Source organism: Rhododendron vialii, chromosome 6a, assembly GCF_030253575.1.
Source record: "Rhododendron vialii isolate Sample 1 chromosome 6a, ASM3025357v1".
Taxonomy (NCBI): Eukaryota; Viridiplantae; Streptophyta; class Magnoliopsida; order Ericales; family Ericaceae; genus Rhododendron; species Rhododendron vialii.
Window position 1 is genome coordinate 6,476,270 of NC_080562.1, and position 19,014 is coordinate 6,495,283.

At 38.6% G+C, this 19,014-nt stretch overlaps 2 protein-coding genes across 2 annotated transcripts; both read right to left on the reverse strand.

The window, feature by feature from the left end:
* Nucleotides 1-910: 910 nt before the first annotated feature.
* On the reverse strand, nucleotides 911-7,937 carry LOC131331232 (probable E3 ubiquitin-protein ligase RHG1A). The gene is made up of 6 exons (XM_058365116.1): nucleotides 7,640-7,937; nucleotides 4,440-6,183; nucleotides 3,314-3,364; nucleotides 2,333-2,431; nucleotides 2,101-2,244; nucleotides 911-1,304 (listed from the first exon to the last, which is right to left on the reverse strand). Exons 2-6 carry the CDS (start codon nucleotides 6,096-6,098, stop codon nucleotides 1,173-1,175), a joined length of 2,085 nt encoding a protein of 694 aa, XP_058221099.1. The 5' UTR covers nucleotides 6,099-6,183; nucleotides 7,640-7,937; the 3' UTR covers nucleotides 911-1,172.
* A 6,024-nt stretch (nucleotides 7,938-13,961) lies between these two features.
* Nucleotides 13,962-18,750, reverse strand: LOC131331233 (NAC domain-containing protein 68-like). Its single transcript, XM_058365117.1, has 3 exons — nucleotides 18,150-18,750; nucleotides 15,154-15,432; nucleotides 13,962-14,901 (listed from the first exon to the last, which is right to left on the reverse strand). The coding sequence occupies exons 1-3, from the start codon at nucleotides 18,609-18,611 to the stop codon at nucleotides 14,761-14,763; spliced, it is 882 nt and encodes a 293-aa protein (XP_058221100.1). The 5' UTR covers nucleotides 18,612-18,750; the 3' UTR covers nucleotides 13,962-14,760.
* Between the last annotated feature and the right edge of the window lie 264 nt (nucleotides 18,751-19,014).

Here is a 19,014-nt window from a genome sequence, read left to right on the forward strand (position 1 = left end):
TTAGCAACAGCATAACGAGTCTAACGACCATAACAAACTCCTTGTCGCGCCATGATCCGGAATCGAACTTAAGCTCTGATACCAACTGATGCAAGGAGGCTTGTTGAAATAGAAAAACGCACAACAAGGACAATCACGAATAAGTTTGAATTAGAGATACTTCTCTACGAACAAACGATTTTGAGAAACTTCTCAAATTTTCATTAATAATTCATAAAACAACTCATTAGCCCTAAGGCTTACAACCTTATTTATACTAATAGAATTCCTAAACCTAGCTTTTCTTAAAATCTAAAAAGGAAATAAACACAAGGAAATAAAATCAATCCTAATTTTCCTTGACCAAGAAACTTATTCAAAATAGGAAAACTAGATCAAATCAAATTAGGAAAACTAAATACTTATAAATGTCTTGTTCTCTTTGCTTTTCAAAAAATACCTCATAGGTTCCTCATGCTTTCAACATTTCTCTCTCTATCTCTCTCCACTTATTATCCTTACTATTTTTCAAAAAAAAATTCAAATCCAAATCCAAACACAGCAAAATTATCTTGACTAAAATATAACATTCCTACTAAAATGCTAAACTCAAAATAATAAATTAAGATTCCTATATTTCTAGAATAATCAAAATATCAGCCTGCATCACCTTGCTTACCACAATATATGATCACACTTACCGCAATCATACTTATCACAATGTATGGCCAAAATCTATACTTACACTTACAACGTATGGCTATACTTACCACAACATATGACCACAATCTAAACTCCAACGGTTGAGGGAAAATGGGACATGGATGTCCCAAAACCGGACTAGGGCATCGTAGCCAGATCCACTACCTACACATTTAAAACCAGCAAATCCTGCTATGAAAGCTTGTACCTCTAAGTATCCAAATGAAAATTGCAATCAAAAAATATTAATCTGAATTATGCCCATCAAGAATCTGAATAATCCCAAGAAAAAGAAAAGAAAAGAGCTAGTGCTACAATTTTTCTATCAATAATTGCAAGTCTGACAAAGGGATCAACATAAAATTAAGCAAATGAGAAATACAGATAAATGTGTATCACTTTGAGCAGCGCGGCGGAGCCATGGCAGAAATATTCCATCAGGTCCATCCCATGAAGGGGGGGTAATAGCCTCACAAAATTGGTCTTCTTTCTCATTTGTTCAGGGCAGTTGTTTTACAAATAGGGCACAGATTCTTTTGCAGTAGCCACTGTTTAATGCAGCCAGAATGGAACTCATGCCCACACTCTAGTGTCCCAATATCTTCTCCATCTTTGTATTCCTCCTGAAACCATGAAAGAACAATGGCTGAACAAAAGCTTCAAACAAGTCTCAGAAAATTCAAAACAACAAGCTTTTCCAGTGGTAGTCTTGGGTGGTTTCCTTCACTAGAAATCCAGAGACGGCGTTCTGGAACTTCCAGAGCAAAGGAAAATGCCTGTTATATGCTTTTTTTTAGGAAAATGCGGCAGGACAGTATTGACACCAGTCCTTCTTCACCAGGGAACTTTCCCGAAAGTGTTAAGCCTTGGAACAGTTAGTTCGACGTATTAATGCTTTTTAAGGAAGATTAAAGGAGACGTTCACTTGGCATCATCCACCAGTCTGAATTCAAACTTTTCACAAGGATGTAAAGTCCACAAAAATTCAATGAGATTTTCACCATTGCTCCTTTATCCCCTCTTTCAGAAAGTACTGGTGACCATAATACAGAGAGATTTGGAACATTTAACAAGTTTTGGAATGTGTTTGGTTAACTGTAACATAATGTCATAATCAATTTCACAGAAAACTTTTGTTTGGTTGACGGAATTGGAAACTTGTTTTCCAGATTCTTTCAATTTTCATATTACCAAAAGAATTTACAGTATATGGATAAGTACAGTAAGAAAACGATGCGTGCTTAGGTTCTGAAAAATATTTCGGAAAACTGTTTCTGGAAACAAGTTAACAACCTGTGCTTTGGCTTTTTGAACTGGACATGCATTATGCGCAATCCCAAATTGGAGAAAGGAGAGAGCGTAATCCAACCATTATGTGCTGGGGCAAAAGAAACAATTTAGGAAACAATGGATCAATACCTGACATACACAGCATGGTTCCACCTCCAAATGTGCACTCATAGCGATTGAAAAGTACTTCCGCTGCTTCAGACGATTTACTATGAAATCTTCGCTCAAACCCGTGCTCACATTTCCAATACGCTCTTCCAATGCCAATAACTCCTGGAAACCCAGTAAATTTAAGTTAGAGACACAATACTTAGCACAAACCACGAGGAAAAAATGGCAATAAAGTCTTTGCATCTTTTACCTCATAAGACATGTTGTCGACATCAAGCCGCATATCCCTGTGCCGATCATGAATATCGGGCATCCCAAAAAAGACAGACTGATCAAGGATCATAACATCCTAATACAAACAGTACCCATTGAATGTCAGATGATAATGAAATAGAAGAGATGGAAAAAAAAAATTCACTCCTTAGTTAATTATACAATCACCTTCAACTCAACATGATAACGAACAGCAGCTCAATGTGTTTGGAAAAAATGTGGGCAGTATTTATTATTCAATCACCTAAACTAAATGAGTATGGCGAGTGTGCTGTATGTATCGTAACATTCTTGAGCAATCTGTTACATTTGTTTAGAAATGCAGATGGAATCAAATGAGATTAAAGTAAAATATATGATTACAATTTCCCATCCACAAGGTTGGAATATGTTCTTTTCCTTTCCAGGCTGATATGAGCTTCTTTTTCATGAAAGACTAGAAAATCCAAGAGTCTTAATTGGGTATGGGCATCAGATACATATCCTACACCCTCACCCGAGCATCCAGTGTCTGACGTGGGCATTCCCGTAAACTTGAGAAAGTTCAGTGTATCCTAGCCAATGACTCTACCGGGTAACAAACTAATCCGGAGGCCTTACCGACATTTCACGCTTTTTTTTTTTATTCTATCGACTTTAACATTAAGCATGAGCTGGCTAGACTACGATCATCAGATTCACAAAAGCTGGTTAATTGCAAAATCATATGATTTGGTCAAAGCTGTTGCAAACTAGAAACATAACGGTGGAAGATCTGTCATTACATACGTGAGAAGTTCAATTCTTATCGTTGGCAAAAATAAAGGTCTTGACCCCTTTGCTAGTTTTTCGGGTCATTAACCACCAGTCACCACTTAAGGATTATTCACAGAAGAATCAAAAATTGAGAAGTGAATGTTTATTTCCTTTGCATGTCCATGGTAAAGAGTGTGCACACTAATAATGGCAAAATTCTAACCTCAAATCGCAAGTCCTCACCCCGACGCATGAGATCCAATACACTGCGGATCTGTTCCACAAAAAATCAAGTTAGCTCACATTTTCATGGAGCATTGCCAAACATCAATTTAAACAACTAAGTCATCACAGGAAACATATACTACACAATGATATCTTTTCCATATTTCACCTAAACCACAACATAAAATTGATTATCTCACAACCGAAACCATCAATGATTTTTGAGTAAATTTTCTTTTCCTTGAGAACTGGTCAATAATTTCCTTCACAACAGAACTTCCCTTCACAAGATATAATAAAAGATGCCACTGATAGAAGTACATTTACAATTTGGAAGACCTCCATAAATGTGGTACTTGTCATAGTTGAAACACTCATAAGGTGCAACATAATGAATCATAAGTTAATACAACGCTAGAATCATAACCAGTAGCCATAAGTAATCAGCCAGATTTGTAAACAGTCCTAAAGAAGCACTATGAAGTTCAATTCTCTTTTGCGAGCCCAATATCTATTACTGACAGCAGGAAAAGGCATGGGCCCAAAAAAAAAAAAAATTAGGCCCCAGGAATCAAGTTTCTGGCTTCAATAAATTTTCCATTCAGGTTTAGCTTAGGTAAAGCCGACCCCAGATGATTGAGACCCAAGGCTCGGTTTGGTTTGGTTTGGTTTGGTTTAGCTTAGGTAAAAAGCTATCATAGGAGAGCATGGATTTCTGCAACTACCAAATAATCAGTACAAAACCCAAAACATTCAAAACAAAAAAGTGCACATGCTATTCTTATGGCTTGTCCAGGAGAGCATGTCAAGAGACCAATAGAGCCAAAACCATTAATTTCCAATGTGATAATGCTGAAGATGCAAGTCGCACATATGACCAGAAGTAACTGGAGTACAACTGCCCCTAAATGGCAACAATTAAATTGTTTCCGATTAGAATATCGATGGTATAATTTTGATAAACGCAGAAAATTTGATCATGCCATCATGCAACATAAATCAAGAAAGTTTCTTCCTCTTCATACTCAGTGTTTCAAAAACCGATAAACGGATGCCACGAAACATAGAACACAACATTCAGTCTCAAAAATTTATAGGTGGACGATAGTTCATATAGAACAAACCTCAGATACAAGCCTGCTTCTCCCTTCACCGGCAGCAGCCAAAGTTCGCAATGAGTAAGGAACCCCAAGAGCACCATCAAGTTGTCTATGCAAGGACAACGAAGACCTTGAGTGAGACAGATGATGTCCCTGGTTACCATTTCCGGATGAAAGTGCCATTTCTCGTGAGGAGGAACCAAGTTGTACTGCAGAATTACTGCTGCTGGGGTCTACAGACTCAGAACCAGCAGAAGATAACAGTGATCTACGGACCAATTCTTGTAACCTCCGTGGGTACCTTGGAGGATTACGATGAGGAACCCAACTGGGACCTGGTAATGGATGGACACCTGAACTTGAACCAGTCCGAGAAGAAGAAGCAACATTTCCAGCAATACTTATGTTTCCACCTGTTAAATTCCAACTACCTGAATTTTGAGGGGAATTTCTAACTTCATGTGGGGGTACAAAAATAGGATGTTCGGAAATGTTTCTTGGCATGGTAATTGAGTTAGGTTCCTCATGTAGCATAGCATCTCTCTCTCCAGCTCTAGAGCTAGAACCACTGCTCCATCTAGATGATTGTGAAGTTCGTCGCAATGGAGGAGGAACATGCACAACACCCGATTGCATTTGAGGATTTGTGTTGTCGAAAGAATTCCCAATGGGAAGAAGTCTTGATGATTGCTGCTGTGACGAGACATTAGAGTGCAGAACAGTGCTCGCAGTGGGAAATACAGCAGCGGGTACAGAATCTTGTCGGCGTGAAGCATTTATCCTCACGCGGTAATTTCTATGGGGATTTTCACCATTTCCAGTCATACTCAAAGAGAGAGGATTTCCAGAAGAAGCTCCTCCACCACCCAGAATTTCTACGGGCACATTTGGTGATGGGGTAGAGATACTTAAGCTGGTTCCAGAATTATATCGACCAGGAACACCATTCCAAAGAGGACTTCTGTCTGATGGCTGAAAGTAGGTAGAATTTCCACTCATAGAAGATTGCCCAGGATTTCCTTCCATGGCCTTCCTTTTACAAGATAATCGACGACCCTCCAGTGAAGAACTTGGCCTTCCATCACTTTCTCCTGCCAAATACCCACCACTTCCAGTAGGCATCCCAAAAGGATGCGAAGAACTACTTGCAGATTGAAACCGAGCATTTTCCAATATGTCGGACTTGTATGCATTGTTAGACTCCATGATTTGACAATCATCGTCATCACCATGTCCTAGAAATCCTGCACTCGCATTAAGATCCTGAGCAATACCATTGTTGGAACTTTGCACAAAGAAGGGCGCATTTGGGATCTGATTGCTTATACGGTTCACATTGACACTGTTTAGCAAAAGTGTACTTGCCAGCTCATATGGACGTTCTTCTGGGGCGGAACCAGCTACATGTTCTGTTTTTCGCTCGTTATTGTGACTCACATGGTTCAAAGTGACACGAGAACTGGGTTCACCTACGTTCCATCCGCTTAAGGTATGTCCTTGACTCAGATAAGCACTAGCGGGGTCATTTGTAGAGGTGATAAAGTCTGGTAACATGTTATGTGCAGGATTCTGCATATTATTCCAGCATAGCTGTTGATCCATAGCTGCTTCACTTGATGAAGATCCCTGATCAAAGCCTATGGTTTCAGGCAAAGAACCTATAGCGCTCCTCTGCCCTTGCATTAGAGCTATGATGCAATGTGTACACAAATTATTGCCTATTCCAATAAATGTTCAAACGAAAACAGGACTTCTTACTCTAGCAGATCTGCAGCAATGAAAATAACAAGCAATTAAAAAGAGAATTGCGTCTTAAAACTTTGGTGATCAGAATCAGAATGCCAGGAACATATTAAATAATGCCGTCTGATGCAAATGGATTTGAAAGGTTGGCAGATGGAAGAGAAACACCGCAAGCCTATCAATAAGTTCTACTACAAACAACCAAACAATGGATTTAACAATCTAACAAATACTGACACTCTCCTTCCAACTTAATAAGTATTGAGAGAGGAAACTTGAATTGATTTAAGAGGAGATTTGGCTTCAAAAAAAGCATGAGATCTCCTATATATAAGAATCACAACCACTTGTACGGAAAATTACAGATATCTCTGAAATTAAGTCTACCAGAATAGCATAAGAACAGAAGGTTAAAGGCAAGGGGATGAAAGAATGAACATATCAAGCGACTAAAAACCTCCAAACAATAGTACATCTTGCAATAGCACAACAAAACCTCCAAAATTTAGCTTTGCCATTCCACTCCCACATATACACAATCTCATCATCTTCTCAACTATTTCAGCTAAAAATGTCATCAAAGGACACTGCTTTATGCCATATGGACACATTAAATTGGCCCGATTAGACATGAGATTGGATTACAAATCCCGCGGAAAGTCATTTCCAGCATGTGAATGCAACATTAAGTGGAAAGATTACGTTACCACCGGAAAGCCAAGCCTACACAACCTAGACACAACGGTAATTTGTAGTTAGTACATACGGTATTACCATACTGCTAATCCTTTCACTACAAAATCATATATCTCTCAGAATTTGTCTGGTAAATCAAACAAATCAAACAAAGTCCAATAAGTACTATTATACCAAGTTTTATTACAACCATAGGTGTAATCTTTGTATGCACATATAACTCTATATCTATCGTGGGTGCCTTTGAACTCAAATCTGTTAAACTGCAGTTAGGTTGGCAAGTCCACAACCACAATTAATCACCACCAATAACCCATTGAGTTCCCAACATCCAACCTTTAAGCCAAAGAAAACAGAAAATGAAGCTCAACCAAACCCACCAACAGAATCGCACAAAACTAGCAATTCAACACAAAGATTTAGGCATTGATCAACACATCTTTTCCATCCCTAAATCACAAGAAAATCAAACACATAACCACAGGCACAGAAATTCCCAGAAATAATATGAGCTGGGGTCAAAATAATAATCTCGAACCAAAAAAGATATCATCTTTGATGAGATAACAGATAGTTTCATTGCAAAATCGGCTTTTTCTAATACAACCCAGGACTCAAAAGAGGAAAGAAGATAACCACAGATTGAAAGGCAAAATACCAAACATCCAGAAAAACGTATATCTTGAAGATAAAACCAGATACCCAAAAAGAGAAAAGAGACCTGAAAAATCTAAAGCTCTAATTTTTATCATCAGAAAAATAAAATTACTGATTTGAGAACGTACAGCCGAGTGAGAGGAGATTGGAGGATGGATCTGCAGTCAAGACCTGAAAAACCCAGAAACGATCAAGAAAAATCCAAAGCTCTAACTTTTATCTCTCTCTCTAGAAAAGGAAAGAAGATAGACAAAACTCAAGAGCAAATGGTAGAGAGAGATGGGGTGGGGCGGTATGGAAATGAGATGAGAATGAGAGGAAAATGGGGATGGGGTGGGGGATTAAAGGACAGTAATCTGGAAAATTACGGATTAACCCAGGTAGACAGAGAAAGAGAGGGATTTAGAGAGAGAAGGAGGGAGAGTTGTGCTATGAGTAATGGGCGCCGATGAGGGAAATCGTACCCACGGCCGCATCAGGCCTTCTCCGGCCGATCCGAGCAGTCCAAAAATTCTAAAAAAAAAATCGAGGGGGCATGTGCGGGAATCAACGGCATCCGAGATGTGTAGGGTGCTTGATCCGAGCACCCCTTTTCGTGTGAAACCATATACACGAAAAGGGGTGCTCGGATCAAGCATCCTACACACCTCGGATGCTGTTGATTCTCGCGAAAGCCCCCTTGGTTTTTCTTTTTAGAATTTTTGGATGGCTCGGATCGGTCGTCCTGTGGCCGGAGACGGCCCGGCGCGACCATCGGTACGATTTCCCTCCCCGGCGCCCATTAGTACATATATAAATTTTGAAAAAATAAGTACCTTCTTCTTATTTTTGTGGAACAAGCCTTATTATTGAACAAAAAATAAGTTCTTATTCACGTTCTGGAACGAGCTCTAAGTAGGTTTGATAACCACCACTTCCACCATCACCAATACACCACCATCACTCCCATCCCACTCTCGCCACCACTTCCCCAACACCGCCACTACAATCACCACTCCATTGCAACCACAAAAATATATGGTAACCATTGGTAAACTTAAAAGGCAACCACTAAAACTAAAACAAACTAAAATTAACTTACCGTTTGTGTTAATTTAGTACTTAATATGTTTATCAAACAACTTTTCATTTTAAAAAATTAAGCATTCATCTTTAAGTACTTAATTTTTCAGTTTTCAGTTTTATCAAACAATACTTAAGAGTGAGACCGTTTAGGAAGTCCTTTAGAACTAATGAGAAGGTGGGTCTGTTGGTATTTTTTTTTTTGCCTCAAATCTATCTTAAATGCCTACAAAACATCATTGTTTTAAACAAAAACTTACCTCTTGAAACACCTTCCGTAGCCTACCATGGAATCTTTTTCCACTCCTCTCCTCTCATGGTAGACAGGTGGAGATATTTAAAGGTGGAGGACCGAAAACTCAAAATACTTGAAGGAGAAAAGAGTGTGAAATTGATGGGCCAAGTAAAAGGCGAAAAAAAAAATAGCTATACTATGGAGAGGAATTCACAAACGTCTAAAGCAAAGGTGAAAAACTCATAGGCTAATTTTGAAAGCAATATTGCTGAGGATTGTATGCTATGTCCTCTACTTCGTGTTTAATTTGTTTAATTTACTAATAAAAGAAGTTCATCAAAATATATGGTGCTTTTATAGTGTTTAAATCTATCAGAAACCAAAGGGTGTAAGTGTAATTTATCCTCAAGGGTAAATTTCCCTTTCCTATTTCTGACTGTCTTCTGACTTTGTGGACAGATAACCTACAGCTTGAGAGAGTGATTATTTTGCAAAGATGATGCATAAGTACACGTGGCACCTCCTTATCCTTCCGATAGATTATCTTACTTTCCAAAAATTTGGTGCAATTTAAATTATGTTAAAAATAATTGAATCTGCTAAATGGGAAAGTTATAAAGTATCGAAATAAATGCTTTCGACCTATATTTTTATTTATCCAAGTTATTTTTCTCAATCAAAGCCGAAGCTACAAAAAGTAGGAAATAGGTTTTAGATTGTATCGTTTTTTCTATAGACAACGACGGCGTGCCATGAAGAATTTAAAAAAAAGAAGAAGTTATCACGGGGAGGATTTAAATCAATTATGGATGTTTTTTAGAAAAAAAATCAAAAAATTCCTCACAAAATTATTTTCAAATTTTTTAAACTTGTTTTTTTCCCTCATACAAAAAACCAAAAACCAGAAGTTGCCCCAAACAAATTCTCTTTCAACAGGTAAGCAACAACAACCCTTTTGTACAATCTTGACAGTCTATTTCTGACTGATTCCAGATCACACGGTTGAGATTTATCCCTCTAGAAATAGTGGAATAGGACCACTAAAATACAGATGCTTTTGAGTTTGGGTGATGATGATTATTGTACACCAGTTAGGGTAGTTGGACATATCAAGCTATGATTTTAAAATGAAAAAGAGGTGTGAATATCTAGACTTGGTCTACTTATAAATAAAGATTCGTGCAAGTTTTAAAGGTCCAACTTTACCTTTTGATATCACCCCTAACTAATATCACCCCTAACTAGCAATAATTACTGCAAAAATGCTACCATACATACTAAAAGTACACAGATTCGAATACAGATGTGTTCAAAACGAATTGATTGGTATGAGCTCAAGGGCTATACAACTGCCGTGTTGAACCCATGTGCATTGGGAAGTTCCAAATACGTCGGTGTTCGAATTTGTATACTTTCGCCTATGTCTCTAAACTAATGTCATTCATCTCGGTTGTGGGACCTATTTTCTTTGAAAAAATTATTCAATATCCCCTTGGGCACTGCCCCCCAAACCTCTCCTCAACCACACATTTTTGTTGGGTTCGAGATCAAATGTGAGGACCCCACAATAATATGTGATGGGAGATGTTTGGGACACCTCACAAACGGTGTCCCAAGGGCACTGAATAATCTCTCCTTTTCCTTGAGTCATTTTGGTCCTATCTGGGCCTTCCTTTTCCCCTTTCCTTTGCCTTGTTTTAAATGTTTAATTTAGGCCACCAGGCAACAAAGCTTTCAATTTCTCCAAATTGGACCTATTTGAAATGAATAACTTACGTAATACCCGCTTTATTAGAATAATTAACAAAGGAAAAATGTACATGGGTAAGTCTTGACCACAAGGAACCATTAAGAAATTTGCATGATTCATTGCTTCTAATGTCACCCATGACATGTCTTAGATAATGATAACTATATTGAACGAATGGAAGTGTGCTAAGAAATCGAAGTATTATTTGTCCAAGCGTTGTGGTAGAGGGTTTGAGTGACGGGAATTAATCTTCATACAACTGCAAGAAGTGGATGTCATTAGTGACGGATGTAGAAATTTTGATCGGAAAGCCAATTAATTTTTCTATTTAGATTTTGAGAAAATTAATTTTAAAGAGGCTAAATTGCTAACTTTGACTTGTATACATTAGAAAATTTGGATGGGTTTAATAAGGATTTGTTGTCCTTGTTGACCTCTGCCGAATATGAAAGTAAAGATTGAATAACTAATCTGTTTCCAGAATTTGCTACCATTTCTATAAGGTAATTAAAATAACAAGTCTCCATAGATTTTTTAGTACAAATCCCAAAAGAAGTGAGAGAGATTATTACACAATCTTGACATGAATATCTTATGCATAAAATAATAGGTAAAATATGTTTGTATGCTGTGAAAAGTCAGAATAATCCTTTGGGCGAGTCCACGAGAGTTTCTTGTGAAATTTCTAGTTTTAGCGTAGATGACTTACCTTTAACACCGAATTAAAGGTGATTAATCGACGTGCGCGAAACATATTTTGTTATTGGTTTATTTTTTCCAAGGTATCACCTTAGATAACCTTTACCATTGAAACATAAGGGAAAAGGGGTAAAAGCTATTATGAGTTCTCTCTCAGCGGTCAGGAGTGTTTGAACCAACTTACGTACATCTCAACGAATTCTTTCTCTGGTCCAGTCAAATGTAGGCTATCCACACTGAGACTAGGGACTTCACAAGAAATTATTTTACTGCAGCCCGACTCCAAAAATCGAACCTAAATCAATTTTTTGGCAAGCAAACCTACCAATCAATCTGCTTAACCTTAAAGGCTTTATGAGTTAGCAATTGTTGGAGTATTAATACAGGAAAATTGAGGTAACCAAAACAAGGGTTGTGGTGGTGGTTGCCAACTGAGGCCAATGGTGGACCCATAAATTGGCAAATGGTTTCTCCCCTTTGAAAGGTAAGGAGTCTGGTGAGTCGGTGACTGAAATCTGGTCAAGCTAAGTTTTAATGCCTGGCCCTCCCTTTATACTATGGCACAAAGGATTGAGATGGCCCACCTCAATTAAAACACGTGTAATAATAGGAGTAAATAAAAGTATATAGAAATTGCAAGAACCGCAAATATATATATGCACATGGGATTGCCAGGTTATCGATACAAACATGAATGTTTCAACGCATGAGAGAGAGAGAGAGAGAGAGAGAGAGAGATGGCCGTTGAAACTTCAAAGAAAACCAAAAGAAAATGAGTTTATTTTGTTCCTTGTATAAACCTTGGGAGGACCAATAGGTACCAACTATTAACTTGGTATACTCAGTTTCTTTTATAACTCCAGTATACGACCTAATAAATAAATAGGTTATTGCGTAAATTCACCGTTTGAATGAGTTGCCATGACTATTTAGGACAAAATCTTATATGGACTGGTCTGACTTCATAATTGGTAACATGTTTGTGAGAACCAAACTCTGAACAAAACACATTATGTGGTCATTGATTGTCAGGTGACTACCGCTGCGCCAACCTAAAATAATTTTTCTCCATCCGAAATGGGAAGGGAATGGATTGTGCAAGGAAATGATTCCAACACAACACGATGAAGTGTTGAAGTTCTAACGTGGTGGGAGAGAGAATCAAAGAAATCACACACACTGACTTCAATCCGAAGGAAATGACTCATGAGGGTTGGAAGCTCTACCGAGTTTCTAATGCAGAGGGAGAGAGAATAAAAGAACACACACATTCACACATGAGAGAGAGAGAGAGAGAGAGAGAGAGAGAGAGAGAGAGTTTTACTCCAAAGTAAAGAAAATGAGGGTAGGAAGCTTTACAGAGTTTATAACTTGTGTAGTGACACCAGACCAGATTCTTGGAGAGGAAAAATCTCAAGGAGAAGAAAAATTAGGGCAGGTACACCCAATTATTATCACCAAAAGACCAAACATCTAATCTAATCATGCCTTGGGAAACCAATTCTTAATTCAGCTCATCTGGGCTGGGTCACAGTCATGGGGAAACCATTTCGCACCACTTTCCTGCTCCCTGCTGCAAATGTAGAATTCAATTCACACCAATTCACACAACAAACCACCACCACCATCCACCAAGATTTAGTCAACCACGCCCATATTGCATATATATTCCCATCAATTAAAGCCTTGCACAACCATTACTGCATACAGGATACACCTGTCAATGATTTCTAACAAGAAATTTGGGTTTAAAAAAAAAGTAGAGATAAAAAGCGAAATTACGAAGCTGAGAAATGTCCTTCAGAAATGTGCAGTGGATACAACTGCTCTGTTTCAACAAAATGATACTGATACCGTACATAAAATTGAACAGTTGGTCATATTTCTCTTTATTGAGAAATCAAAGAAGCCATATACAGAGATTTTGTCAAACCTGTTCATTAAATACCCAAGCTAAGTAACTCTACAAAACCCACGGAAATTGGGGTTTATCTGGTTCAACGGATTTAATAGTTCCGAAATTTCTGCAAAACAGATTATGAACCCACAGAAACATACGACTCAATTCTGAATATCCGCCTTTGACACAAACAATAAGCCTCTAAACACAAAATTACATCAACCCACTTTCAATCTAAAATTTAGATCGTGCAAATTTTAAGGTAACAGTCAGATTCTTGACTTCTAGCTGCAAAGGGCAAAATAGGTTTCAAATTCACTAACAGTAAGCAAACTAACATCAGGATAATCTCAAGACCCCAAGTTATCATGGATCATAAAACTTGGCATTAAACTGGCATCCCAGATTACAAGCTTAGAGATACCTTAACCTTACTACTCTAAACCCAGAAATTAGAAACAAATAAGTTCGAAAGTTTGCGTGCACATAACTCAAAACATCTATTCCACAAATAGTGTTGCCCAAGGATCTCAACAAATTTTTAGCTATTCCACAAATAAAACACATCCGGTATTTCAAGGTAAAGAAATAGCTCCACGTTAAGTCCAAACATCTATCCCTAGTCTCAGGCCCAGAGTCATTCAACTTATACGAGACCACAAAGAAGAATGTCATCCTAAAACTAAAGAAACCCGAGAATAAAATATTGTTATGTTATACAGAATATTTGCTATCATAAGCAAATTGACAAATTACTGCAGAAAGTAGATGATGAGCATTAGATACCAAGATCTGGTTAATGAATTAAGCAAATAACGAACAGTGAAAAGACGGTTTACTAATTAAGTACCATCAATAATACCATAGGCAATAGATACCCAGATCTAGTTAACATCCACAAACACATAAATAGGTTTTGAAACCTCCTACAGCTCGGAACTTCAAGAAAGCAAACTCAAAGCAGGCCTAAGAGAGAAAGGTCTCGCTACATAAATGCAAAGATGGTTGATCCAGAAACTCCACCACCAACAGAATGGTGGAAGTACGATCAAGCCAAGTGAAGTTGCCGATACAGCTTGGTTCTATTCGACTTGCTACCTCCCCACCTATCCTCCATTCCGAATAAAATCAAATGCCTTCTGTAAGACACAAGAAAAGTCTGCATTCCAAAAACAGAGTAGATATAAACAACATTCTTGATGGAGATCAACAACACAAATTGTTTAAAACAACTTGGGCCAAACACTACCTTGATGGACTGAGTCATGCTGCTGCACCATTTTTGTCAATATCATTATTGACAGGGTCAATATCATTATTGACAGGTATGGTTGCTTCAGTTAATTTTCTGAACAAGTTTTTGGTTGTTTTTAACCGTCTGATGTATTCCAGACTTCTGATTCTTCAGTTAATTTTCTGAACAAATTTTTGGTTGTTTTTAACCGTCTGATGTATTCCAGACTTCTGATTCTTCAGTTAATTTTCTGAACAAATTTTTGGTTGTTTTTAACCTTCTGATGTATTCCAGACTTCTGATTATGCTGACTACAAAATTTACATCCACGTCTCTCTGGAGCCAATTACTCCAATAGTCCAATGTATATCATGTGATATCAATATCTGAAAGTGGGCATGCAAGATCATCCAATTCTATATAGTCTTCTTCTAGAATGGACCTCAAGAGATGAGCAGCAAAACAGCCAATAAACACGGAAGCACCACTGGTAAGCCCAGATGCTGTCACCTGTACATATTACACCACGAGTCATGACACAAAAAAGTTGAGAGAAATCCGAAAAAAGAAGACATCTCAAATTATAGGGTATGGTGTTCTGAATATCTAGAGTGTTCAGAATCAGCTCCGCAGAAACAGCAGGCCACTAGGCCCTCAAATGTTTACTAACACATGGAATCAAATTATGTTCAGTGTAGAAATTTAATGAAAACTTTTCACAACTGCTCGAACCAAAATTGAAAAGTGATTTAAGTGAAATACCGGCTCATCTGGCTGTATGCTCGGGGGAACTTGAACACTGGAAAGGGCCCCTGCCACACCAGCACCAACACTTCCTGTCAAAACCTCATTGTTCTTATCAACAGAGTCGTCATCATGCACAATACCTTCACCAATGCCAGAGGTGATGGCTCCATTGTGCTGAATGCCTATGTGACGTACAGTGGCAACACTTCCTTCACCGCATGAACTGACAACATGCTCCGAACCATTATTTCGAGAGCAAGATCTGACAAATACTCGGCACAAGAAGAAAGAATCCTGAAACAGAGTTAAGTTTGAGATTAAATACCACCAAATGATACAAGTCCACAAAAATATACCCCTCCCTCCCACACCAAATTTTTCTTCCAGTTTATTTCCTTTTTATTTCTATCATGCCCTGCTGAACATAAGTATGCTACCACACCTTTTAAACTTCTGAATACCATTTCAAAATATTTTTCAACAATAAACTTGAGTTTCAGGAAAATTAATTCTGCTTTTACTTTTATAACATTTTAATTACCAAGTTATAAAATAAAATACTCTAACCCTTTGTCATGGATTGTTTTCCATGATAAGCACCATAAAATATTCCAATATGCACAAGCAAAGCCTTTCAAAAGCAACATTTCATACAGCAACATCTCCTTCTACATAATAAATCAGCAAGTCATGTCACAACACTACCATAAAGACTGTTAAGATTAGTTATTTAAGCGTTTAACAGTAAATAACAACTGATGCGCATTCCTAGTTTATCTGCATATTGCAATCAAAATATAACTAAATCTATGATTATCCAACTAAATCCAAACACATACATGTTCACAAACATATACATGCGTGCAAGCCAATGTTTTAAAAAGTGGCCCTAAGCAGCCCAAAGCAAAGCGAGTACTAACAACGTTTTCTAGGTGAATGTCCCACAAAAAGCGCCAGGACACATACCTCTGTTACACGATCCTGGGTAGAACTCAACCCCAAAAGCTCTTGGGTAGAACTCAACCCAAGATCGTGTACCATGGTATACCCTAGGGCAGACCAAAAGAGGGGCCTGTGGGGGCTGCCCCCAGAATTATTTTTGTACCCTTGTCTATTATTATACCCATAAAATTAGCATAACACACATGTAAAATTACACTATATTCTCCGAATGTGAATGCTTATTAGGTTTTCCTCAGAGCGATAATTTTCACAACCTCATTTCGACCACCGCACACTCTTTCATGTGTACAAGGTTAGAAATAACCGTAAGGTTTTCTTTTCTAAGTCAAATGAAAAAAATTAGAACATCAACTAAAAAACGATGAGTGAAGTTCACTGCCATTTTACTTATGAGAAATTTCGCCATTGTAGTCGATATTCACCTCCTCTAATGCAATTTTCTACGTCTGCCAATGCTCATACCCTTGCCTGAAGATCCAATGTCTGACACCCTAAGTGGAGGCCAAATCCTTGTCGGAGTCTCGGGCATGCAGAACTCCCAGGATGGTGTCACTTCTTACATAAAATGCTCTTACATAAAATGCTTAATTAATGGTCGAAAGTTATGACAAACTAATAACTTGAGCTTGTGATGGTTCATCTCTTAATCATGCAAAAGCAATGCTAGTTTTCGTTCTTGTGTTATGTAGTGTTGGTTTCCATTAATTTTTGGTGTTAGTGATACAAAATTGAGAATAATAGCGATTGAAAATAGTTGTACTTAGTAATGTTTTCGTCGTGTGCCGCGCTGTCTATGTCCCCATAACTTAATCGTGGTGTGACGTGTCTGAATCCATATTCTTGTCTATGATTCCAAGGTGCCGGGTATTTTACACTTTTAGAAGGTTCCACAATAGATTAGGTTATAGTACTCGTACACAACTCAATCTACCACGTTCTCAGATATGTCTCCCAACAAAAGAAAAGCCCTTCCTAGAACTACATTTCAAGAATCAAGAAAGTTTACTTATGATGCCCTGGCATATACCCCATGTCAATGGATTGCATTGGCCAATGGTACCAGTACTTGTTTGGTCAATAAAAATTCACACAAGCAATCAATCTTACTCCTCTCTACTTGTTAATCCAACTACATACCCATGTGAATAGTTGTAGAATTCATATTCACTCTTCAACTTCCGCTCTCCCTCATTAAACATCCAAGCCTCTCAACATCGCACTCCAACGTTGTCTAACCAAATCACAACCCATAAACATAACACTGATGGATCCAAGGTGGGCATGGAGGGGCGACCACACTCCCTAAATTCTCAGGGACCCCTCTATTATAGTCAGATTCGAAGCCAATCCCAAACTTATAATATAAGGGTTTGCACCCAACTGTTGGTACCTAATTGCAACGAAAATGTTACATTTCATAATTAGGCATTCATGATGGGCAAAAAGGTATCAAATCAATTGATCCATTTACCTATCTAGTTTTAGGTTGATCAGAATTCTGAGTCACACACGATCTTTAAATCATATCAATAGCACTAATTTAGGACACTTTCTTACCTATGTCTTCGCCCCTCAAAGACAGAATTCTAAATCCGTCCCCCAATGCACACAGCACATATCACAAACACGGGTATCTAAAAAGCTAAAACAACCACCAGGGTTTCACATGCTAATATCAAACATTGGACGATACTGTCCAATATCAGCCAATACATGGCCGTATCACCAATTCCATTATGTTTCACTATACCGCGATTTAAAACCCTGAAGCCCTTATTTACCCATGTATCGGCCGATGCTGCCTGATATATATCAGCTGTTATATGCCCCTATCACCAATACCGTTTCATTTCACAATACCGTGCCTAACATCATCAACAAGGACAACAACAACAAAACGAGAAGAGAAGGGAATAAAACCCTGAGACTATTACTTACCTATGTATCGCCCAATTGTCAGATATGCCATCCGTTATATGTTTCTATCACCGATATCGTTACGTTTCCCAATACAACAACAGAATATAATGGAATAGAAAAGAATCTACCTTATGAGTACCAACTAGGGCATACTCGTACATAACCCAGTCCGTGCGGACAGCGTTGTTCTTCTTCTCATCACCCCCCAAGTAGAACACAAAGCTCCTCCTCGTCCCCACCACGACCTTCTTCCCACCCACCACATCCCTAACCCCTCCCCTCCTCTTCCAGTACCCTCCCCCCGCCCTCCTCCTCCCCCCACCACCGCTACTCAAAACCCTAGCCGCCACGTAACAGTACCAGTGCCTCTTCCTCCCCCCTTGCCCGAACCGGAAGCACGTCGAATCGGGCAGATCGAACGGGTTGTAATTGTAAAGATCCACTTCGTTAATCACGTCACCGAACAATTCCAATCGGCGATCATTGCTGGTGTTGTTTTTGTGTGTGAGGTAGTAGCAGAGGAGTTGTTCCTCCGAGGGGTAGAATCGGCAACCCGGGGGAAGTTTTGGATTCTCGTTGGGGTCTCCCATTAAAGGGAGATTCAGAGGAATACACGGTTGTGGGTATCGAAATTGAGAATCGAATTTTTAGGTTCGCAACGGTGAGATGGAGATGTAGAGAGAGAGTAGTGAGAGAGGGGGGGAAGGAGAGAGTGTGTGTGTGTGTGTGTGGGGGGGGGGGGGGTTTGTAGACTATGAGAGGAGAGAGAAAGAGAGAAGCGTGAGGGTGAAGCTGTTGGGGAGTTTGTGTGGGGTCCTGTTCGAGAGTTGGTACACTCCTTTTATGGGAAACTATTTTGGATTGCAATCTCTTGATCAGATTACCTTTTTTTTGGTCAAATTGAGTAATGATTCCATAGTCCTCTGACGCACCTTCACGTGCCACTCAAAATCACACATTTATGTATGGTCCATACACTTAGTCATAGACGAC

What these genes read in the sequence shown, in the direction of transcription:
- LOC131331232 (XM_058365116.1), bottom strand. Translation starts at nt 6,098, where the DNA reads ATGCAAGGGCAGAGGAGCGCTATAGGTTCTTTGCCTGAAACCATAGGC. An exon ending in GAAGCAGGCTTGTATCTGAG is followed by an intron (nt 3,365 to 4,439) that starts GTTTGTTCTATA and finishes TTTGTGGAACAG; the next exon opens with ATCCGCAGTGTATTGGATCT. An exon ending in GTGAGGACTTGCGATTTGAG is followed by an intron (nt 2,432 to 3,313) that starts GTTAGAATTTTG and finishes TGTTTGTATTAG; the next exon opens with GATGTTATGATCCTTGATCA.
- LOC131331233 (XM_058365117.1), bottom strand. Translation starts at nt 18,611, where the DNA reads ATGGGAGACCCCAACGAGAATCCAAAACTTCCCCCGGGTTGCCGATTC. An exon ending in CCCTAGTTGGTACTCATAAG is followed by an intron (nt 15,433 to 18,149) that starts GTAGATTCTTTT and finishes ACTCTGTTTCAG; the next exon opens with GATTCTTTCTTCTTGTGCCG. An exon ending in GCATACAGCCAGATGAGCCG is followed by an intron (nt 14,902 to 15,153) that starts GTATTTCACTTA and finishes TAATATGTACAG; the next exon opens with GTGACAGCATCTGGGCTTAC.